The sequence below is a fragment of the Rhincodon typus genome, chromosome 31 (genome assembly GCF_021869965.1).
Source record: "Rhincodon typus isolate 14 chromosome 31, sRhiTyp1.1, whole genome shotgun sequence".
Lineage (NCBI taxonomy): Eukaryota > Metazoa > Chordata > Chondrichthyes > Orectolobiformes > Rhincodontidae > Rhincodon > Rhincodon typus.
The window spans coordinates 19,999,148-20,024,302 of NC_063362.1; the positions used below are offsets into that span (position 1 = coordinate 19,999,148).

A 25,155-nucleotide genomic window follows, 5' to 3' on the forward strand; every position below is an offset into this window, starting at 1 on the left:
GGTTTTGGGATGCGGTTGGGGGAGAGGAGATTTTGAAGCTTGTGAAGCCCACATTGATACCATTGGGCTGCAGGGTTCCCAAGCGAAATATGAGGTGCTGTTCCTGCAACCTTCGGGTGGCATCGTTGTGGCACTGCAGGAGGCCCGGGATGGACATGTTGTCTGAGGAATGGGAGGGGGGAGTTGAAATGGTTCGCGACTGGGAGGTGCAGTTGTTTAGTGCGAACCAAGCATAGGTGTTCCGCAAAGCAGTCCCCAAGCCTCAGCTGAGATAAATGTAGAGAGGTTATGTTTCAATTGTGCGGGGCATTGGTGAGACCATATCTGGTGTACTGTACATTGTACCGGCCACCTTATTTATTGCAGGAATTAAATGGCAGTTCAGAGAAGGTTTGCTAGACTAATACCTGGAAGGGAGAGCTGCCTTTGGAGTAAAGGTTAGACAGGCTAGGCTTATAACCACTGGAGCTTAGAAAACTAAGAGGCAAATTGATTGAAATACATAAAATCCTGAAGAGTTTTGGCAGGGTAAATGTGGACATGATGTTTCTGCTCATGGAAGATTCCAAAATTAGGGGTCACTCTTTAAAACGTAGGGTTTACCCATTTCAAACAGAGTTTGGGCAAATTTTTTTTTCTCTTGAGGGTTGACAGTCTTTGGAACTCACTTCTTGAAAAAGGCAGAGGTGGAGAGAGTCTTGTTGAGCAAGGGGTGAGATGTTATTGGGAATTGGCAGGAGTAGGGCTTTCATGTTACAATCAGATCGGCATGATGTTGCTGAATAACCTACTGGCCCTGATTCGTGTGTTCATCACCTTTACTCTAGAATTAATCTTTGCTGTACCTGAGCTGTGAGTGTGTAATGCAGTCGGTTCTGACATAACGCGTGTTGTTGCAATGCGATTGAAGAATTATGGAACGCTATTTGTAGAACGCAAACTTTCCTTACCTGTATCGGTTACAATGCGATTCCATCCCCATCATTTTAAACGTCGCGGTTATTGCATGATTTTCTAATAACGCGAGATCGCATAAGAACAGAACTATCGCATTATATCAGAATCAATTTGTGGGCAGTCTAGACGAAGTTCTGCTCTGCCTCTGACCGGTGCTATACCAGCTTGACGTTCACGCTGAATATCTGAAATACAAAGTTCTGCATTTCCTACACAAATAATTAAACAAAATTCAACAAATTAAACAAAACAACCTTCATGAGAAAGGGAGAAAAAAAAAATCATAACCTCTCGTGGAGTGCATTCCTAATCCAGCGCATCAAGTGTATGAACATGCTTAGGCTTTATAAACAAATAATTAAAACAACGGCAATCTGTGAGCTGCGATTATCTCACTGACTGCGTGTAGTTGTCACTGTTAACTAGGATTCTCGTGATAGTGTCCCTACCTCTGGGACAAGACTTCTGCGCCCAAGTCCCACCTGCCACATGTCTTAATGGATTGATTTTTTAAAAAAATACTTACTGATTGTGTACATTGTCGCTTTTTTATTTTGGGCAAGTACGGCAAAGGCAATTATTTTATACACCAACTTTTATTGAAAGCGACTTTAACCCATTGATTAAAAACCGAAAGAACTGCGGGTGCTGTCAATCAGGAACAAAAGCAGAAGTTACTGGAAAAGCTCAGCAGGTCTGGCAGCATCAGTGAAGCAAAATCAGAGTTAACGTTTCGGGTCCAGTGACCCTTCCTCAGAACTGGGGTTTTTCAGCAACTTCTGTTTTTATTACCTATTGATTTGTAGGGTGACAAGGGCACAAGACAAAAGGCACTGCTAACTGGCTTGCGTGTACTGGGAGTGCCTGGCTTTGATCTGCTGTGTATGTAGTAAGATTGTCTCCAGTTGAATGAATCATATATTATTGTGCTTCAAGCACAATAGAGTCACTTCTTACGCATTTACACACTGCTTGGGGCCAAACATAAATCTTTTGTGTGTCTGTTAGTCAGCCCTACCAGCAGCTTGTGTTACCATCAATTCTCGTTTGTGTGTCCTCGCTTGGAATGCTGACTACTACATTTACTTATTGTTCCAGATTTAACTTTTATTTCATTAAATCGCAGCTGTGAGTTTTGTATTTCTTTTAAAGGCCACTCTGGAAACTTTGATTCTGACTATGAAGTTCAGCCGTATAAAGCCTCTCTAATACACTGCCAGTTACAAATGTCAGACTAAAATCGAGGAGAATGAACCAAACTACAGCCAGTGAATGTGGCAGTGCGGTATGACAGTTAACAGGATTGACAGAGAGGGTACCACAGTACCTCACAGAAGAATGACACAGTCCTCACCCATAACCTAAGCCTTCAAAGTACCTAAATCCACCGAATTATATTCTCCCTTCTGCTTCTAAATTCTTTTTATTTTAAATTTTTTATTAAACCTATTTTTCTAATCAACCTGCTGGGAGATGTGATTACATACCTTTGGAGTAGGTGGGACTTGAACCCGGATCTCTTGATCCAGGGGTCGGGAACTCCCTCCTTTAGCTAAAGGTTTGTAAAGGATTGATTCATGGAGCTGCTTTCCAGAACCTCAAAGTGCCCTACAGCTAATTAAATAGTTTTGAATTGCAATGAGCTTTGTATTAAACAAACAGACACTTTCTGCTTAGACTCCTACAATCAACAGTGAAATAAGTGGCTGGGTAATCATTTGTTACCAATGATGGATGAGGGATTAATTTGTCTAGGGCATCAAGAGACATCAACAGAAAATGCCAGAAATGCTCAGCAGGTCTTGGCAGCATCTGTGGAGAGAGTGAGAGAGTTAACATTTCAGGTCTGTGAACTTTCACCGAAGCTGTCAAGTGCTGACTTATTCCATTTCCTTGTCGTAGTATTTCCTGCTTAGAAGAGTAGATCATTTTACTGAAAAAAAGATTGTGCAGTATTCCTTTCCATTTTGTCCTTGGTAGGAATTAATAGCAATTATGTGATAATTCACAGAAAGCTATCACATACAAAATCTCAACTAATGCCATAAAAACAAAGGAAAAACTCAAAGATAAAGCCAATCAGCTATCGGTCACCATTTTGAAATAATTGAATATTTAGACTTGAACGCATTCAGGTTATTTATTTGCTGTAATTCAGTATGAAAACAGTTAATCGCATGTAGGAGAATTAAACCTAATAGCCGGGACGAACAGAATTGTGGTTCTCACAGACCATAACAGTTTGAGACAAGTACGTTCATTCATACAGAGAGGATGCTGGATGAGTAAATGATTGTCTCCTACTGAGCACAACACAGGGTTGATTGCGTTTGAGCAGACTATTTAAATGGGGTGGATGATTAGAGAGAGAAGATTGACAGCTTATCCTGTCAATATCCAATTCAATGGAGACAGGTCAACAGTCAGCTTCTTGGCTTCCAGTCAATTTAAAATAAAGGCATTTGACTCAAGTTTGAAGTTGGAAGCAGCCAGAAATGCTTTTGTTGTCTAATCAACCCATAAGAAATGCATCAATATCCATTTGGCAGGAAGGTCATCAAAATTGCCTCTCCTACCCTAGAACTGGACTCACTATTGACCGCTGTAGTGTCAGGATAATATATTCTGACTTGTAACCTAACGATTCTCAGGATCATTCTCACATCTTGACGTATCAGTGCAGGAGTCATTTGTAACATTTTTAAATAGAATTTGATACTGTGCCAATGCTAATATTGATTCACAATAAAATCCACAAGAAAATGCTGAAAGCATCCAGCAGGTTGGACAATATCAGTGAGAAGAACAAGTTAATGTTTCAGCTCAGTTGATAGCTGTGCCTTTATTCTAATTTAATCTATTCTTTTTCCCTCCTTGTTCAGGGGCTGAATATTCTGTAGAGGATGCAGAAGGAGATTTACTCTTCTTGATGGACAGTTCTGGAAGTATCTTGCCCTATGAGTTCACTGAATTGAAAGAGTTTGTTGTTGAGTTACTGAAGCCATTCACCATAGGACCCAGCGATGTGCAAGTCAGTTTTGTGCACATTAGTGATGACCCAGTGGTGGAGTTTCCTTTTAACAAATACATGTCGGACACTGCTCTCCAGTGGGCTCTTCTGAACATGAAGCAGAAACTGGGCGATACCAATACCGGCAAAGCAATGATCCATGCCAAAGACACCATGTTCACACAGAAAGCTGGCGCCAGACCAGATGTTCCGAAAGTCCTGGTATGGCTAACAGATGGGGCATCATCAGACGACATATCTGAGCCCATCCAGCTCCTAAAGGACCTTGGAGTTACAATTTTCATCGTTAGCACGGGCAGGGGCAATTACATTGAACTGAAGGCGGCAGCTAGTGAACCATCAGAAAGACACCTGTATTACGTGGATCCGGATGATATGTATGTTATTACTGAGGAGCTGCGTAATGAAATTCTAGGTACATCACTGCTTTGGTCACTACTTCCATTCAATCACTTGCATCTGTGGTATGTTCTCTCCAATCCCTATATCTTCATTTGTCACTGAACGGTCCAGAATCTCCTCAGTCCCCTATGTGCGCAGTTCAGTGACTGTCATGAGAGATTAAGCAGCTCCTAGGACTGTCCATGTGCAGTTCTACAATAACCAGGAGGCAAAATCCCAGGCATTTAGTGCTAGATGCTGTATGTTGATTGGAGATGACCTGCTTGTCTTGAGGTCGTATTGAAAGTTAGAAATACTTTGCATCAAGTATAAGACAAGACTTTTTGATTTCTTCAGTAGTCTATTGATGCGGTTGCAGGCAGTTTTTGTACAAGTCTGTAAATGGAACAGCTGCTGTAACTGGGGATGGAGATTATCCATGCTTCAGTAAATACAGAATCTGTTGGCAGACAATCTCTTATCTCTTATTAATGAGGAGCTTTTATTTGCTTAGAAACATTAATTGAAGAAGTTTATTTACTGATAAATCATGCAGGCATTTAGTTCTTCATTTATCATGTGATTGGAGTCCATGGTAAAAGGGCACAAGTCGATCACTTTAGGATTACACTGCCCACTAAAGTATTCAAGGAAACAAATGTATTTAAGACAACTTTAAGGAGAAATATTTCTGTGCAAAGTTGCAGGAATATTCTAATGAAACAGTTTTTTCCACCATCTGAATTAGGGAGGATGATATTTCTGTAAGCTGCACTATTTTAGATAATATAATTTGAATACCATTACAGCATAATTTGATAACATTTAAGTTAGTTGAAACTATATCTCCCCAGCACAGGCTGTTGTTATCAGATCCTTGAATTACAGTTACTAGGAAGGCTTCTTTAGAGAGAGAAGAAATAGGTTAACTAGAAGGGATGAGGGATGGGAGCAGGTTAGCTTGAGGTGCAAAGAGTAAAAATGTGGATAAGAACTCTATTTATTACTAACCCTGGTATCGCCGGTGTTCCAAATAATATTCAAAAATCATAGGAATATTTTTAAAGTGTAAACAGGAGCTGAGCAAATACCCAGCACAGAACTCGCTGTGTGGAACCAGGTACCTCAAAGACTGATTTCACCTTGGTGTCTTTGGTGAGTTGTATGGAGAATGATTGATTGAAATACATTTAAATTAATGAGCTTTCCTGCTCCTCTGATGCTGCTTGGCCTGCTGTGTTCATCCAGCTCTACACCTTGTTATCTTAAATTAATGAGCATAATAGTTCTTTTCATATCCAGAGTTTAGTGGGTTGTATGATCTGCTGTTGGATTAAGTGTCTCCTGTTCTGAACCACTAAATGAGACAGAGTTGGCTCCATGTGACTTTTTTTTTGAAAGATTGTCGTGGGATATGGCATTACTGATAAGCCCAACATATATTATCTATCTTTCATTGCTCTTCAGAAGGTGGTGATGAGCTACCTCTTAACCATTACAGTTTTTGTACTAAAGGGTCCTTTATATGAGAGTAGGTCTTAAACTGCCAGCTACGTTCCTAAATTACAGACTCATAACTTATACGTAGCTGAACTGCCTTGAAGACATATAACTGGCATTTTAATTCACCTTCAATACAATGATCTTATTTCTCATGTTTTCTTTGCTGTTGGTCTGCAATAGTATGTTATACCATGCACAGGAAAATAGGCTGTTGTATTCACTTAGACTTACAGGACAAGTTGCAGCAGCTCACAATGTAATTGGAGAGAGAGGCATAGAGTTCAAGAGTCTCTGGGTTGGGAGTTTGGCTTCTGTGACAAGTAAATCAAGTAAGAAAATATTCTGATTCACCAAATCTGTCTTGGTAAAAGGTGCTCTGACACACTGTGTTTGCTCTAGGATTTTGGATATGAGACGGAGTCAGACCTGCTGATCCTTGAAGCAGATCACTGGCAGCTGTGGACCCCAGCAATATGTGAATGCAGGCCTGTTAGGAAACCACCTCTAGTCTCTGGGATTTTGTCCTAGTTGTGACAGGTTATTTTAAGCCCTCTCGCCTTCACCTGTCATACCTCCTTGTACTCCATGCACCTCCCATGGGTCCTTATGCCTCCCATGCCATTCCACTGCTAACTCATATTCCCCACCCAACTCCAGGTCTCCTTCACCCACATGCCAACTCACCCAGTATCCACTATGCACACACCTCAGGAGCCAAGAGGAGATGAAATAGAATAAAGTTCTAAAAATTTAATATAGCTCTCGCTAAACAGACTTGATAGTAAAACAAACTCCCTAGTTATGAAAGCCCATTCAAAACTTTTAAATTTCAAGCATTGTGTCACTTTTAAGAACAAGCATATTCTACAATATCCACATTCAAAATCTTTTATTAGACTCTTCAACCTGTCAATCAAATTGTGAACTCCGAACCCTTGCTGAGGTGATTGAGCTTCAGGAACTTGGCCAATCATCATAAAAAGCACTGGGGAATTGTCAACAATCCACTGTTAACATTGCAAGAACATATGCTACACCATCTTGTTTGTTAACCAAAGCAATACAGCAGAGTGTCAGTTCAAAAGTTTCACTGATTATTTGGAAGTTTTATTTTATTGTCTAAAGGTCGGAGGATTGAGGAAATCATCAAAGAATGAAAGTTAGTTCATCCATATTCACCCTTTAAGACCATTTATGTCTATTCCACACATTTTGTGATTCCTGCCATTTGGGGTCAAGGCCCTTGCATCATCCAAAAGCGGGTTTGTTTGAATTTAGCACTTGAATTCACATGGTGCTCCTGGGTCTCCCTTATATGTGAGTCAGACTCCTTCCCCTATCAGCAAAAACTGAATCTTGAAAAATGAGGACAAGACTTAAAAAGAAACCTCCCTCTGTTTGACTCTCTTGCTTAATCAAACAGTAAGGTCAAAGTGCCTTTAGATTATATGAACACTTCACATCAGAAGAATCATCCCCTTTGAGATGCCTATAAGTTGCAAGTTACATCCTTTCCCTTTAATTGTTAATGATGTTTAACTATGGTTCATTGTGTCTGATCTCCAATTTTCCTGAATTGCACGGCAAGGAATTGAAACAGAAAATGCTGTTATTCCAACTGGGATTACTCCAACTATAAATTAAAATTAAAGGATTCTAAAGGTTATTTGTTAGTGGCTTAATTACTCAGCTTTCAGCTAAGTCAAGACACTTGATATTTAATTCCTCCGCCTCCACCATTCTCCCCAGTGCTGACCCTGTTCACAGAGCAAAAAAAACCTAATAATGAAATTCTTTTACTCATCTGGCCAGGTTTTATGCCAATATTTGAGTATTCAAAACAAAAGGACCGTTCTAAGATGGAGCACAAGTAAGTGCAACACATGAGGAGTTTACAGCACAAAGACGTTGGCCCCAGGGCATGGGTGAAGCCCACGTATCCTCCTTTTAATTATTGGGCGCCGAGATCAGAACACAACAGTAAATAGTAATCGTAGGACTGTAGCAAGTTCAAGAAGGCAGCTCACTACCATCTTCCCAGAAATAATTAAAAGTGGGCAATAATTCCTGCTGTAGACAGCAACATCCACATCCTGTGAATTAAAAAAAAAATCATAATTTGGAAACGTCTCAGTACACTGTCGGGACAGTCATCAGAAAGAAACTGACACTGAGCCAAAGGAGGCGTTTGAACAAATGACAGAAGGCTTGGTCAAAAAAGTATGCTTTATGGATGGTCTTAAGGGAGGAGAGAGAAACGCAGAGGGTTAGGGAGGGAATTGCAATGTATTGAACCTAGGCAGGTGAAGACTCAGCTGACCATGTAGGGTAATAGAGAGAATGGTTGATGCATGGAGACCAGAGTTGACAGAATACAGTTCTCAGAGGGTTGTAGGACTTTATAGGTTTAGAATTTGAGAGGCTATGAAGGAATTTAAACATGAAGCTATAAATTTCAGATTGTAGTGCTGCAGGATCAGGAGCGAATATCAACCAGTGAGCATAGAAGAGGTGAGTGAACAGGACCTAATGCAGCAGTACATACAAGTGGCAGAGTTTTTAATAAGATGAAGTGTGAAGGATGGGAGACCAGCAGAGGTGCATTGGATTGAGGGGTTCAGTGTTTACGGTGGTTATCAAGGGGAAGGGAGATGCTTATCTTGGTATCAAGTAGAAATGGGGCTTCAAAACAGTTGGGTTTCCATAGCTAATGGATTCAGGTGATGATGTTGAACTGATGTGAATTGTGGCCAACCCAGGATGGGGTATCATACCAATAGTTTGACAACACCGTGATAATGAAGGGGGTTACGAGACGTGACAGATGAGTGCAACTGTGTGTCATTCATCTTAGTGCATGTGGAATATTAACTCTTGAGAATGGGACTGGGCGGGGTGATTAAAATTGTAAAAATAAAAATGGGAAACCCAACCCCCCCTGCAAACAATCCCGCACGAAGGTTTAACTTGTTCAGATTGGGTGTTGTCAAGTAACCAGCTTCACAAGGGACCATTGGTCATCACATTAAATGTGTGAGGCTGCGTGCTTCACTTTTCAGCAGCAATGCTTAACAGATGCAGGCTGAGGTTCCTGGGGCTTGAGAAGGCATCCAGAGGGCATTACAATTGATGGAGATAAACACACATCCTTTTCCAACACCTCTTTTGTGGGTTGAGCCAAGCAGGAGATCTTCCCTTCTCTCACCAGTCCGCCTCCCCCATTGCCATTGGTTAAGTCTTTCTGTTGTGATCCCCTTCTTTCTCTCAGATCTCTATACCATCCCACTATCTCTCTTTCCCATGTCTGTGCTCTCTCTTTCCCCCCCCCTTCTTCTCCATTCCACAGCTTTGAATTTGTACCGCTGGCCTCCTCACTCGTACCACTTGATCTGATTAGCGTGAAATGTGCTTCCAGAATTCTAATGAAGTCCTGTCGTTAAATTTAGCACATTCTCCATCCTTCCAATGTTTCCAGGCTTCCAATTTTCCCAGCCTTCCCATAACATTGGGGATTTGCCTTTAGACAATTAGGCCCAGGAGGAGCATGTAAATGAAGAAAAGGGGAAACAAGGGAGCGTAGCTATAGGGCTGTATAATCCTATTGACTTCAGAATTCAAAAATCATTGGCTAAACATTGTCTTACAACAGTTGTTGCTTTGTATGGCTGTCTAAAATGCATGCTGCCAGTTGTTGGTTGCTGTTCTGCCAAGGACACCACAATGCTGGCTCTCGCTTACCAGACAAATTGAATAAGAAGTGTCTGAAACTCCTGTTCCTATTTTGTAATTCTTAGCTCTCCGAAGAACCACCTCTTCAAGGCCTTTATTGACTACTGTTTGGACATCACACCTGCAACTGGCAAGCTCCACCCCCCACCCCCCCAACCTTGGCAGTGATTGACTTAATTAAAAGTAACTCTCATTTGGCTCAAGTAATGTTTCCAATGATTTAAACATGCTGAACATTGGCAGTGGCAAAGCCAGACTGAAACCCAATGGGGAGCTGTAATGAAATGATGTAGTTATGTGTGAAGAATACAAAGTATGAAAAGTCTTCATACACTGTTGTTTGGCAAATCTCCCTCAATTGTCCAATTCTACAAGTTCCCATTTTAAATGCTTCTGAAGCAGTTACTGGTTTTTAAACTGTGTGGCGAATTGATGGCTTTAGAATTTGTTCCACGAATAATTCTGAACAGCAGCTGCTGATCATCATGAGTCTGCAAATCATTTTTCACTCTCTGAAGCAATACTGCTTTACTCAGTAGGAGACGGGCTCTTCGGAGTTGAAAGATGGTGAATAAAGCAGACTTTATTGAAATATATAAAGTATATAAGGTTGTGAAATAAACGATAGTAATTCTGAACAAATTTTAGGAATCCAGGCCCATGTTTCCTGTGACTGCATGTTTCAAACCCTTGGCACAGTACTGAAAATAAATTGTCAACTGACATCAATTGTATGCCATCTGCCCTCATCCTTCTCAACCTGTCTATGACCATTGGTACGCTTGATACAACTCTTTTGCTCCAACTTCTCTTCCCGTAGTCTTCAGACATTGTGAGTGTGAAGTAAATCTGGGATGCTACTTTAAATTGCAAGCATAAGGTAAAACTGATCAACCAAGGTTTATTTTTGGACTGATATCAGCAAGTCCTCCTTCACACAGAGTGGGATGGAGAAGAAACTCCGGAAATCAATTAAGAGACAACTGGACATTGCAATGGCCAAGGGGGTGATCAGGATAAGTAGGCAAATTAAGATGAGCTGAGCAACTGTCCTCCTCTGTAATGATGTGAATTATTTATTCAGGAAGACATAGGATTCATATAAGCAACTACTGCCACCTCCCCCAGTCCTAGACTGCATTCTTGAGACATGTGAGGGCCAGTGCCATAGAGGGACTAGTTTGCAGGGCATGTTGTTATACTGTACATGACATTCTTGACTTGACGTGTAAGTACACACCACACATTGTAGCAGCTGGAACCCTCAGCCTTAATTGCAGTGAACTGTGACTTGCTGCTTCCCACTCCTAGCTAGCATTTTTCAGCTGCTTCAGGATGGGGGCCTGGTTTACAAACACAACATCTGTCTGATCATCTGTTGTGTTTTCTCAGCCACGAATTCTGGCTCATTCCTCCTGAAGCTTCATTTCCCTTTTTTTAATTTTGAAGCTGCAACATTTACAACATCCAGACTTCCTCCAAGAGTGTCCCCCTCTCCTTTCTATGTATGTAATCTGCCTGCTCATCTGCCCTCGCACACTTCCTCTGCTTCTCTCTGTTGGTGTGTCTCTCCCTCTGTCTGTCTGACTGTTTCAATCTCTCGACAAAATTTAGCTGAAGAATCTTTTTTGAAATAGGCCCGAGACATGAGCTGTATAAATCCATGATAGGCTTGTGAGGTATTAATGGAAAGTTTGAATTAATGTGATTGTTGGGGTTTAGGTTCAGAACTTTTCAGGATCCTGAAAAACATTCATTACTATAAATCTGTACAAAAATAATTCTTCTATGGTATTGAATTCTACTGCCAGCCCCTGCCTTTGCGCCATGTTGATAGATGTGGACCTCACAACCAGTTCTTTTTATCATTGGTACCTGGTGTCTTGTCTGCAGTTTTTCTGAGTGTTTTTCCTTTTCTTTTGTTAAATCTAAGTTACCTAGGCAAAGAATGAGCAAGCTGAAGAATCTGACATTTTCCCAGATATTGTGCCAAATGCTTAATGGGATTATGCCTTTACAGACAGAGAGTGAACAGTTATTTACTGTCAATGTCTCCTTCCAGGGTAATCCAAGCATTATCCTTAAAGCAAAATCAAGATTCAGTTGCCTCCTCACTCTCTATACTAAAATTTGAGAGTCTCACTTCTTTATCAGGTCACATTACCAGTACAATCTGTATCAATATGGTATGTGGTGCAGATGGGAACAGGAAGTGGCGAAAGGACACAGATTAAGTCAATAAGTCAATAAGTCAATTAAGAGAGATGAAGTTCAAGATGGAGAATGGTGAGGTCCTCCATTTTGTATTGAGAGCAAAGATAGAAAGAGGTCACAGTCCTTGTCTATGTACTAGAAATGAAGGTCATTGATGCAGAAGCCAAAGACATCCAAATTCCTAGTTATTAAATTTTGCATGGACATATAGACATCAGACAGCAATGGTTAACTATAAAAAAATGACACAATAGTGGACATTGAGCTCAACTTCTTAGATCTCTTCCTTCTGTTTTATTTTCCAACTTCTGACTATTGCCAGGATTATTTTATAACTTGTCTCATTGTGTTAGTCCATGCATGTTCCATAAACTTTACAGTTTTATCAACATATCCGACGCCCGTTGTCTAGGAAGTTAGCTGAAAATGCTAGTGTTTAGACTTAGCAAGGCATAGAATGTGCACTATTATGGCTATGCTACCGATAAATAACAAGAATGAATGAGTTATGACTAAATTTAAATGCAGTGTAATCAATGTGTTGTTTAATATCTTGATTGCAATCTCTCTGAAGATTGGCAGCCTTTTAACCCCAGCATCTTAACACAAAAATTAGTTATTTATCCACTTTTTTTTTGAAGAAACACAAGACTCAAAATATTTCATCAATAGTGAGACTCAGATTTGTGGAGGAGCAAAGCTTGTCCTTTTACACAAATCACTAAATGCTAGTGAACAAATAAAAAAAGTAATCAAAAAGGCTAATGGAATGTTGGTCTTTTAGGTCTGGATTACAAGGAGGTTGGAAATGATGCTGTACCCATCCAAAACCCTGGTTAGACTCCATTCAGAATACTGTATTCAGTTTTCGGCATTACGTGTTAGGAAAAATATGTTGGTCTTGGAGGGAGTACAGCATAGATTGACTTGAAAATACTGGAACTCAAAGGGTTGAATTGTGAAGGCAAGTAACATAACTTGGCTAATGTTTCCTTGAGATTGTGGGATGGTCTAACTGATGTATTTAAAATAAGAGAGGCTTGATGGGATGCAGACAGACAACTTCCTGTGGTAGGGAAATTGCAGGATAAAAGGACACCTTAAGTTTGGAGCTTGGCGTTTAGGACAGAGAAAATATTTTTCATTCAAGGGGTTGTAGAAAGCTGGACCCCTCTGTCTCAAAAATCTGTGAATACTGGGTCAACCAAAATGTTCAAAACGGAGAGAGCTAGAGTTTTGCTCAAAGAAAATTTGAGGGTAAATAGATTTGAGACGTACGTCAGCTTGTGATCTGATTGAATGTCAGAATAGCCTTGTGGGGCTGAATAAGTCTTTCTTTCCCATGTTCTTAGTATAAGGACAGTAGTTGGAGGCTGTCATCTCTCCACTGTGTGTTTCTCTCAACCGATCCAAACATGAATGAACTTTGATCCCACCCCAATGTCAGGACAGCATTCCCAAATATTCAAAGAAGAAAAGCTGGCATTTATAAAGTGCCATTCACACCAGGACATTCTGAAAAGCTTTACAGCCAAGTAATACTTTTTAAAATCTCATTACAAGAGAAATGCAGCAGCCATTTTTACACACATTAAGCTCCCACAAACAGGAACATCATAATATCCAGTTAATTAGTTTATTATGATGTTGATTGATGGATAAATATTGACCAGCACCTCTGGCAAAACTTCCCTGTTCTTCTTCAAATCAGTGTCATGGGATCTTTTATGTCAATTGTGTACAGTTGTGGATGCCACATTATAGGAAAGATGTGCACACATTGGAGACAGCAGAAGCAATTTAAAGAAGAATGGTTCCAGGAATTAGAAACTTCAGTACTGAGGATAGATTGAATAAGTGGGGACTGTTCTCCTTGGAGAGAAGAAAGTTAAGAGGAAATTTTATAGAGGTTTTCAAAATCATGAGCAGGCTGGATAGAGTAGACAGCGAGAAACTTCCTGCATAAAAAAGGAACAACAACAAGATATAAGAGCGCAGATTTAAAGCGATATGCAAAAGAAGTAAGGGTGATTTGAAAGAAAATGTTTTCATTGAGTGAATAATTTGGGTATGGAATGCACGGCCTGGAAGTGTGGTGGAGGCAGGATCAATTGAGGCATCCAAGAGAGCATTAGATGATTTATTTGATAGAAATGATGTGCAGGGATATGAGGAAAGGGTAGAAAATTGGCACTAGGCAATAAGACTGTGAGAAATAGAAACAGGAGTAGGCTATTCGGCATCTCGAGCCATAAAAAAGGATCATGGCTGATGATGCTCATTTAACAAGCCTATGCAGGCATAATAGGCTGAATGACCTCCTTCTGCAAAAGTTAATTCTATGATTCTGAATCTGACATAGCACACAAGGCCTTGGTTTAATGCCTGAAATATCAGAATGCAGGCCAAATCTAAAACTATAGGTCAGTAGACTTTGTTTTACAAAAGCTAGGGAGTGAAACTGGTCTACTGCGTTTTCATTTGTTTTTCCACCCTTCACTATCAAACTGATTGTGGGTGTAGATCGTGTATTATCGAAATTTGAGATCTAAATCCCTATGGCCCACTGTGCGAAAGAAGCTGTATTTATCATGTCACTACACATAACCCTGGGGCGTCCCATTGCAAAGGGTTGTTGGAAAAACAAATTAATCTCTATTGAACCAAAGTCTCCTAACTGTTTCATTGTTTATGAATTCATTAGCGGAACTGAAAATGGAGATATTGATTTAGATGACTCTGTGAAAAGTCAAATCTCTGACTTCTTTAGACATGTGTCACTAATTTTATAGATTCAGGTTGGGAGGTCTGGGTATGGTGAAAGCTGATCCTGTTAGGTGGTTCCACAATGAAAAAGCTGTCAGAAATTGGAATGAATCCAATTTGAGCAATATGTACATTTTTTAAAAAACGTTGAACTTAAAATGCTGGAAGCAATCAACCAGGGTGGCAGCATTTGTGGGGAGAGAAACAGCATTAATGGATGAGATTTTTAACACTTTTTCAAAACCTTACAGAGTAATAATGTACACGCACAACAAACTCAATGACCTCTCATCAGGGAAAAAAATAATGGTGGAATGACAGTAACATGGATCTTGCAGCTGATCCTGAGTTTCATGCTTTGCTTGTGGATTTCTTATGGTTATTGTATAGCAGAAGCAGAAAAAAATTATTTTAAATCATTTTTTGGAATTTTTATAGTCCAAAACACAAATACGCAAAGAAATAAAATCGCAAAGGAGAGGTTCTTTTACACACGGAGTTTGTGGGAGAGACCTTCACGTGTTTGTGGTGTTTTGATCTAAGAGGGATTTTCTTTTCGTTTGAACATTTTATAGTTGAAAAAAACATGAAGGAGAGATTGTTTTACACACAAAGTGTGTGGGAGAGGCCTGTCCATGTGTTTGTTTGATAGGTCTAGAGAGAGAATTTTTCCCGTTTATCCGGGGATTTGAAAGCTGGCAGAGGACTAGAAAAGGAGGCTTTATTTTCGGTTGATAAGAGTTTCAGCTAAGTGCTTGATTTTTTTTAAAAAAAAAGATTTTACATGTTTAATTCTTTCTATTTTTCACATGCTTATGATTAAAATCTGTGGGTAAGGAAGATTAACTTTTTTATATATAAAAAAGTTCTTTTAGGAATCTTTTAAGCTTAATGTCACTGAAGGCATTCAAGATACAGTGGTGTAACAGTTAGTAGATTTACAGAAGTGGTTATACAGCAGGATCAGTCAGATAGTTGGGTGACTGTCAGGAAAGGTAAGAAGGCAGTTCAGAAGTCTCCTGTGGTTATTCCCCTCTCAAACAGATCTTCCATTTTGGGTACTGTTGAAAGGGATAGTGTCTCAGAAGAGAATAAAAGTGGCAATCAGATCTTGGGCACTAAGAATGAATCTTATGTTGAGCAGGATTTGTTAAGATTTAATAGAATAATTGTTATAGGGGACTGTCCAGTCAGGGGCACAGACAGGAGATTCTGCAGCAGTGAGTGTAAATCTAGGATAAACACTAGATTATGTTATCTAGTGGTTAAGGGTTGAGGATGTCTCAAAACGGTTGAAGCATATTGTCAAAGGGAAGAGTGAAAAGTCAGATGTTGTTGTACATATTGGTAGGAACTACATAGTTAGGAAAGGGTTGAGGCTTTGCAGAGTTAATGTAAGTGGTTAGGTAGAAGGTTTAAAGAGCAGAATCTCAAAGGTAGTAATCTCTGGTTTACTCCCAGTGCCACATATTAGTGAGAGTAGGAATAAAAAGTAGGGCAGATAAATCATGGCTGAAGAGATGGTTCAATGTGCAAGGATTCAGATTTTTGGATCATTGGGATCTCTTCTCGGGTAGAAAAAAACATCTGTTCAAAAAGGATTGGTTTCACCTGAACTGGAAAGGGCAATATCCTGGTGAGGAGATTTGCTAGTTCTATTTCAGAAGCCTATAAACTATTGGTGGGGTGGGAAGGGTGGTGGTTTCCTAAGTAGCAGTAAAATAGAAAGACGGATGAAGATGAGTCTTAATCAGAAAAAAGCAACTTAATTTGAAAAGGCAGACAAGAGCAAGCCAGAAAATGAGGTAAATCTGAAGAATTAAACTGCACTTATTTCAATGCAAAGGGCCTTACAAGTAAGGCTGATGAACTCAGGGAATGTATGGGAACATGGGACTGGGACGTTAGCTATTACAGAAACTTGCCTGAGGGAAGGACAGGACTGGCAGCTCAATGTTTCTGGTTTTAGATGGTATACGAAAGATGGAAAGGAGGTTTGCGAGGAGGGAGACTGGCATTTTTGATTAAGGAAAACAATACTACTGTAATTAGGATATTTCTGAGTGATCATCCAGTGAAACTATATGGGTAGAAATTAGAAATAAGAAAGGAATGATCACTTTGATGGGAATGTACTGTGGGCCCCCTAGTGGTCAGAGGGAAACTGAGGAGCAAATATGCAGATTCACGTAAGAATAGTAGGGCTGTAACAGTAGGGAATTTTAATTTTCCAAACATTGACTGGCACTGCCATCATGTTAAAGGCTTGGATGATGAAAAATTTGTTAAATGTGTTTAAGAAAATTTCTTTATCAATATGTAAAAGTGCTTGCTGGAGGAGTAAAACCTGACCTTCTCTTGAGAATTAAGGCAGGGCAAGTGACTGAAGTTAGTAGTGGAACACTTTGGCACTAGTGATCATAATTCTATTAGTTTTAAAATAATTATGGAAAAGGATAAGCCTTCCATAAAAGTTCAAGTTCTTAATTGGAGTAGGGTAAATTTTAATGGTGTGAGATAAGAACTTTCAAACGTTGCTTGGAGTAGACTGTTCGCAGGTAAAGAGATGACTGACAATTGGGAGGCTTTCAAAAGTGTAATAACAAGTTCAAATGCATTGTGCTCCTGTTAGAGTGAAGGGTAAGGCTGTTAGGAATAGGGAACAATGGAAGAATAAAGATATTGAAGTTCTAGTTAAAAATAAGAAGGGATCATACAATAGATATAGACAACTGGGATCAAAGGAATCTTTTGAAGAGTATAAAGAGTGTAGGGCATTCTTAAGAGGGAAATAAGGACAGCAAAGAGTGGATATGAGATAGCTTTGGCAGATAAGGTTAAGGATAATCCAAAGAGATTCTACAACAAGAGAGAGAATAGGGCCCCTTAAAGATCAAAGAGGTCATCTGTGTTGAACCTCAGGAAATGGGACAGTTACTAAATGAATATTTTGTATCAGACTTTACTGTGGAGAAAGAAATGGAAGCTAAACAACTCAGGGAAATAAATATTCATGTTTTGAAAACAGTTCACATTCCAGAAGTAGTAGTACTGGAGGACTTTGAAAACATAAAGGTGGATAAACATCTAGGACCTAATCAAGTATATCCCAGGATATTGTGGGAAGTTAGGGAAGAAATTGCAGTGCCACCCAGCAGAAATATTTGTATCATCTATAACCACGGGTGAGGTGCTGGAGTACTGGAGGATAGCTAACATTGTGCCTTTTATTTAAAAAAGGCTCCAAGGAAAAGCCTGGGAACTATAGATCTCTGAGCCTGACATCGGTGCTGGGTAAGTTGTTGATGATTCTGAAAGATAGGACTTACATGCTTTGGAAAAGCAAGGACTGATTAGGGATAGCCAGCATGGTTTTGTGCCAGGAAAATAGTATCTCACAAACTTGAGTTTTTTTGAGGAAGTAACCAAAAAGATTGATAAGGGCACAACAGTAGATGTTGTTTGCATGGACTTTAGTAAAGCTTTGGAAAGGTTCCACATGGTAGACTGATTAGCAAAATTAGATCACATGGGATTCAGGGTGGGCTTTCCAATAGGATATAAAATTGGCTTGATGGTAGGAGACAGGGTGGTGGTGGTGGAGGAGGGTTATTTTCAGACAGAGGCCTTTGACTAGTAGTGTTGCACAGGAATTGGTACTGGGTCCACTTTTGTTTGTCATTTATATAAACAATGTGGATGAGAATTTCGGAGGCATGGTTAGTAAGTTTGTGAATGACACCAAAATTGGTGGTATAGTATTCAGTGAATAAGGTTATCTAAGATTACAAAGAGACAGTGATCAATTGGGTCAACAGGTTAACAGATGGACTTTAATTTGAATAAATGTAAGATATTTCATTTTGGTAAAACAAACAAGGGCATAACTTGTATAATTAACGGTGGGACCCTGAGTTCTGAGGAAGGATCACCAAACCTGAAATGTTAACTATGACTTTTCTTCACAGATGCTGCCAGACCTGCTGAGCTTTTCCGGCAACTTCTGTTTTTGGGCCCTGGGTAGTATTGTCAAACAGAGGGATCTGGGGATTCAGGTGCATAATTCTTTGAAATTTGCATCACAGGTAGATAGGGAGGTTAAGAGGGTGATTAAGCACACTTGCCTTCATTGCACAGAGCTTTGAGTATAGCAGTTGGAGTGTCATGTTGAGGTTAAATTGGAGAGGATTTAGAAAAGATTTACCCGGATGCTGTCAAGAATGGAGGGTTTGAGTTGTACAAAAGTAGGCTGAGACTTTTTTCACTGGAGCGTAGAAGGTTGAGGTTTATAAAATCATGAAGGGCATAGATAAGGTGAATAGCAGGGGTCTTTTACTTAAGGTAGGGGAGTTCAAAACTAAGGGACATATTTTTAAGGCAAGAGGAGACAGTTTTGAAAAGGACATGAGGGGCAACTTTTTTACACTGTGTGGTTCTGTGTGGAATAAACTGCTAGAGGAAGTAATGGATGCAGGTACACTTACAATGTTTAAAAGACATTTGGATAAGTATATGAGTAGGAAAGGTTTAGAGGGATGTGGGCTAAATGTAGGCAAGTGGGAATAGTTTAATTTGGGATTTTGGTCAGTGTGGACTAGTTGGACTGTAGGGTTTGTTTCCATGCTGTATGACTCTGTAACTGGAAGAAGTTAGTGATTTTACAGTTTGTAAGCAAATGAAGAGCTAGGAATCGTGCCAAGGAATATAAAAGTACAAAGGATAGGGTCTGTGATAGGGTGGTGACAGAGAGTGATTAATTTGACAAAAAGGGACAATGAAGCATTCAAAAGGAGGTGGAACTTCTGATGAAACATGAAATATTACCTCTGTTTATCTCTGAACAGATTCTATCTATGCTACTAGATATTTTCAGAATTTGTTCTTTGCTCAGGCTATTGCTTTTGTTTTTGTGTAATTTTCATAGTTGATCCAAATTATTGATTTCTATAGTTTTCATCATCGGTGAATGTGAGAGCTCTACCTATATTTAAAACTTGGGAAATAAACTGGAGAACAAGAGGGAAAAGATGTTTCAGAAATCAGATAATGTTGGTTTGAAGGCATAGATTCATGTCAATGTTGACTGGCAATCAGCAGAGACCATCATCTTGTAATCTTGACTGAGATCTGCCCTCTGGCTTAAAAGTCAAAAGGTCACGCTCGTGTGGTGCAATGGTAGTGTCCTACCTCTGCACTGAGAGACCTGGGTTCGAGTCTCACTTGTGTCAGAGGTGTGTAATAACATCTCTGAACAGGATGGATGGAAAATATAAAAATCCAAGGGTGGAATCCTCACAGGGCCCTGAACAGTTGCGGGCTACAATGAGAAACCTCAGAATTGCATGACAGATTGAGTGAGGCCTTTTTTAATGTCGAGGAAAGATTAAGTGCATTCGGTGTTCTGGACATCGAGTACAGGTTCTCGTTAAGGAGCAGTGAGATGCCAATGAACAGGATGTATTGCTTGTTTTTAATTCTCATTAACTGCAATTCTCTCCTCATTAATATCCAACCTCCTATCACCTGCTGCTTGGAAATGCTGAGAATGCTTAGATGCTGAGAATTCTCAAGATGAAAATCTGAGCAGATATCAGGTGACTCCAGCTCACCGCTTGTTCCTTCCAATCTCCATTTTAGTTGCATAGCACCAGTCTTCCAAGCATGCACCATGGGCAGTGGCTGCATGCACCTCTTGTCCACAGATATTGGTATCCAACACCTACAAAGTCTCTCCATGCCATTGTGGCATCTCTCTGATCCAATTCTACCACGTTGCTGCTCTTTAGTGCTGTACTTTGGAGCACAGTGGCAGCCATCAGTGGGATGTTGCTGCAAGGACACTTTGTGCACAGGCAACCAGCTCAGTGATTGCCCCAGTCTGTATCTAAGGGCTGCCTGCTCACTCTCTTAGTGCTTGCTCACTTTGAGCCTACCTGGATGCTGACAGCATCCCCACCTGGCCTTCTGGCACACTCACAAAGTGAAACAACCTGTGTAGCAATGATCAGACAAGGGGGTAGACAGCACCATGCTACATAACTCTCACACCTTTACCACATGCCAGATGTCTCAGGGGAGAAGAGCAGTCACATCAAGGGAGGCACCCTTCGGTCCCAGGGTCCAGGCAGAGTAAGTCAAAGGCAGCCTCCGAGATCAGTTCAAGGCTTGAGTATGGTCATTTGACTGCTCAGGACAGTCAGAGTCAGAACCCTCTTCTCCCATGGGCATTGAGGAACCAAATGTGAGGCACTCCACCACCTGTCTTAGCTCTTTCTGCCCATCTGTGGGCTATTTTCTCTTGGAATGAAAGGGAGAGATTGAGTGAGATGAAATTGGGTACCATAAACTGTATTTATTAGTGCAGGTGGGGGAGAAGGTGGTGAGGTGTCCCGAGTGAGTCAGTAGGCAGCGCAAAGACTACGCAGGGCTAGTGGTGTGGGAGGGATTGGGTAGGTGAGAGCAAGTGAAGGAAGAGTGAGAGTCGGAGAGTGTGAGCCTTAGTAGGATGTGTGTGTAGTTTCAGAGAGAGAATGAGTGTGAGGTAAGCAGAGAAAAGATGGTGGCAGTTTACCCAGTGAAGCAGAAAAGGTCATTGATCTTCTTCCTGCTGGGTGTTCCTCCAGACAGTTGAGATTGCATTGACTTGGGTGACAACATAGGCCAGGCTGGCAAGGTCCAGTTTTGTGGCCTCCTCTGTTGGTCCTCGGGGTAAAGGACATCCCTCCCCTGTATCACCCTATCCAGCAGGACGTCCCTGCCTGCAAAACTGGGTGCCAAATTCCCCCTGTCAGCCTTGTCCAGGGCAAGTATCACAAACTGTGCAGGATAGCTTCAGACTGACGAGTGTTTGACTGGGTAAACAATAGCATTTTAAAGATGGTGCTGATGTCAGAGTATCTCAGGATAGCCCGAGAGTGCAAGAAATTCTGGTTCTGGCAACTGGTACTCAAACCCTGAACTGGCATCTGAAAACAGGGGTGAGTGTGGGGTGGTATTCCAAGAAAGCTCACTGGGAGAAACCCTCCATAAAACTTGATGAAATTGACCAACGATCATATGATTCAGCCCAAAGTCTGGGAGGTATCACTGAGGTGAAATATTGAGTACTTTAGGTGTTTTTGATAGGATGACCAGCAATGTTTGTAATCCCTAATTGCCTCAGTTGGGTGAAATCACAGGGCATTTATGAGTCAACTGCATTCGTGTGGTCGGAAGTCACGTGGAAGTTAGACCCGGTAAAAATGGCACATTTCTTTTGCGAAAGGAAATGAATGAACCAGATGGATTTTTATGACAATCAATGGTAGTTTCATGCATGGAACTGTTCCCAGGAAGAAAGTAGCTTTCAGTTCCAGATACTGTAATCTTTAATTCAAATTCCATCAGCTGCTATGGTAGGATTTGAATCCATGCCACCAGGGCATTAGCTTGGCTCTTTGGATTACAAGCCTAGTCTCATTACCACTAAACCACAGCCTTCCCTCATTATTGCTTACATTATGGTAAAAATACTTCATAAGCACTTCATCCGGAAAGCACTTTGAACCATCATAAGGAGGTGAAAAGCATTAAATATACACAGTTCATTTGTTCAGCCAGGAGAAGATTAATTTGTTTTTGCACCAACCCTTTGCAGTGGGATCCCAAGCAGTCTTCTGTGTAGTAACACCATAAATTTACCCTCGACAAACCAGTCATAGCGATTAAGGTCTCAAATTTTGACAAATCTCTATGGCCAAACCTATATCAGTTTGTGGGAAGTGTGAAAAACAAATTGAGCACAAAGCAGACCTGCTTCACTCTCTGGTTTCTGTAAATCCTAACCAAATTCCAAGATACGGACTTGCAGCTTTCATTTCAGACTGAATTCCAGTGTTTCACGTGTATGTCATACACATACAGACACAATTATCTCTCACACATCTTCATCTGTCCTTCCTATATGTACTCCTACATCACATACCTTGTCTCTCACACACATATACACACAATTGCTTACTGTTTTAACTGATAGCTGCCTCTCCTGGATTTGTTCCCTTGCAGAGATTATCCAGGCTAAAAAACTGCGGGCAATGGACATCACGGCAAGCAGCTTTCGCTTGTTGTGGCCTAAGCTGCTGAACAGTGACTCTGACTATTATTTGATTGAGTACTCTCCACTTACTGAGCCTGAAAGGAAATCCTGGAAAACCGTCACTGGAGATGAAACGAGTGTTGTTCTGAGACAGCTGCTTCCAGAGACCACATATGAAGTGAAACTTACTCCCATAAATAACAACAACTATAAGAAACCACTCATGACCAAGGTAACTACACTAGAAGGTGAGTTCTGATTGTGCTTGGTGTAACCTGATACATCAGAAAATCAGAGAGTTGTATTTTCCAGTACATTGTCATTGTCTCCATTCCTTTACTCCTCTCTCATTTCTTCATTTTCCTGGGAACCCTAGCAGAAGGATTAGCAATGGTTTCTGCAGTAGCAATGCCAAATTATACACGTTTACGGTGGCAAACAGCGCATTTGGCCCAAGTTAATGGTATTTTGTCCATTTGAGCCTCTACCCACCCTTCTTCATTTAACCCTAACTTCTATTCTTCCTCCTGTAATTATCCAATTCCCCATTAAATTCATCCATGTTATTTGCCTCAACTACACCTTCCTGGGGCACATTTCCAGGTCAACAAGTTTCTTCTGAGTTTATTATTGTACTTATTCATGACTTTTTTTTTACTCTTGTGACCCCTAATTTCTGAATCCCCTCTAAGTAAACCATCTTCTGCATCTACCCTTCTGAACACCTTCATCATTTGTGAGGTCCATCAAGTCTCAGCCTTCTCTCTTCCAGAGAATAGAGACTTGGCCTTTCCTGGTAGCTATTACTTCAAGGTCTGGTATTAACCTTGTACACTTTTTCTTACACCTGCTCCAATGCTTTCTATAAAAAAGGTGACAAGAATTGTGCACATGGAACACCAAGTGTAGTCTAACCAATTTTATATATGTTTAACCTGACATGTCTGCGTTTCATTTCAATCCCTGTAGCTGGAAGCCCCTGTGCTTAGTGTGCTTTTTTTTTAAATGATCCTATTGATGTATGTCACTACAATCAGTGATATCTGTATCTGTACCTTAGATCCTTAAGTCTTCTGCATAAATTGGATCAGGATATTCAGAAACAGTAAATAACTATGGAGTACAAGAAACTGAATTCTCTCTGATAGATCAACCCACTTTCTCACCATTGTTCCCTGTAACAGCACATGGATAGCTGTGCAGCAACATGGAAGGTACCAGACTGGCCACACACACACATTTTTCCTTTAAGATGCCATGCCAAAATAGTTAAAGGTACATGCATTTGAGTGAAAAGGCCAAAACACCAAAATAAAATTGACAGGGGGTTTTGCTTCTCACTAAGCTCTTTAATGCCTTCTCTCCAGCAATTCCTGTGAGCTTCCTGTCTTTGTTAGCAGGAATTAGCTGAGTGTTTGACAGAAGCTTCTGACTGCATCTGGAAAGCAGTTTAAAACAGTGTTTTCAGGGCCAAAATAACCTTTGAGAACTGGAGCTGTGAAGTTTTTGAAGGCAGCTCAGCTTAGGCAGGTTTGTGCCCAAGGATTCTTACAATGTGATGTCATTGTGACAAGCCTGGAGTCAGATGAACAAAGTGTCAGATCACTCTCTGAAAGAGCTGTATGCAGGTTCAAATGAAGGGAACCAAATATTCTGAGTTTATTTACACACTGTGTTAACTTAATTTTTGCAGTCAGACGGGCATCTACTATTGTAAAAACAGTGGTACTTTGCTGTACAAAGGCAATATAGTATCCAATACCTGGAAGCAGGTGGTACCTTTTATTCTGGTCATTGTTTGCCACAATCAGGGCTGAAAAAGACCAACAGGATACATCTGATCATCCTGTTACAGTCCACTTTTTCTTCCCCATTCGTTTACAACAATACAAATCTTTTCTTCCAGATCACAACACACGTTTCTAGTGATCAGCACAATTTAGGTGTTCAGTAGCTGCACTGCATAATTGAAAGACAATTAGTTCAATTGTAAAACTTGTAATCCAGGTAATAGGTTCTTGACAGCCTGAGTTAATTCTAAGGCCAAGTCAGTAACAACTTTTATACTGGTTTTGTACACAAAGTACCATCTGCTTCTATTGCATTGGCAGACTGCTGCAGGTTCATCAGTGCAACCTTTATATCAAGATTGACAGCACAAAAACAGACCATTTGGCCCAGTTAGGCTGTTCAATGACCTCCTCCTACCCAGCTTCATCTCAAACCATCAAATTGCTTCCTATTTGATATACCTCTGCCATTTGCACTAATCATTATGGGTCACGAGTTGCACATTCTTACTGTCCCTTCAATAAATATGTTTTTTTCTTGAATTCCTTAAGTGTTTTATATATTTATACTTAGAGCATTTAGTTTTGGACTTGCCAAAACTCCCTTTCTTCAAATCTAGTTTATAAAATGCCTTTGTAATTTTAAAGACCTCTATTGGGGTACATTGTTTCCTTATAAGAGCAAAATACTGCAGACACTGGACACCTGA

General features: G+C 40.4%; 1 protein-coding gene across 1 annotated transcript in view; it reads left to right on the plus strand.

The window, feature by feature from the left end:
- The window catches only part of vwa1 (von Willebrand factor A domain containing 1), a 38,387-nt gene that overhangs the window by 5,910 nt on the left and 7,322 nt on the right, over window positions 1-25,155 (plus strand). Inside the window, exons 2-3 of the mRNA XM_020517524.2 lie at window positions 3,840-4,403; window positions 22,625-22,903. Coding sequence (XP_020373113.1) covers window positions 3,840-4,403; window positions 22,625-22,903 — 843 coding nt within the window. The remainder of the gene's footprint in view (window positions 1-3,839; window positions 4,404-22,624; window positions 22,904-25,155) is intronic.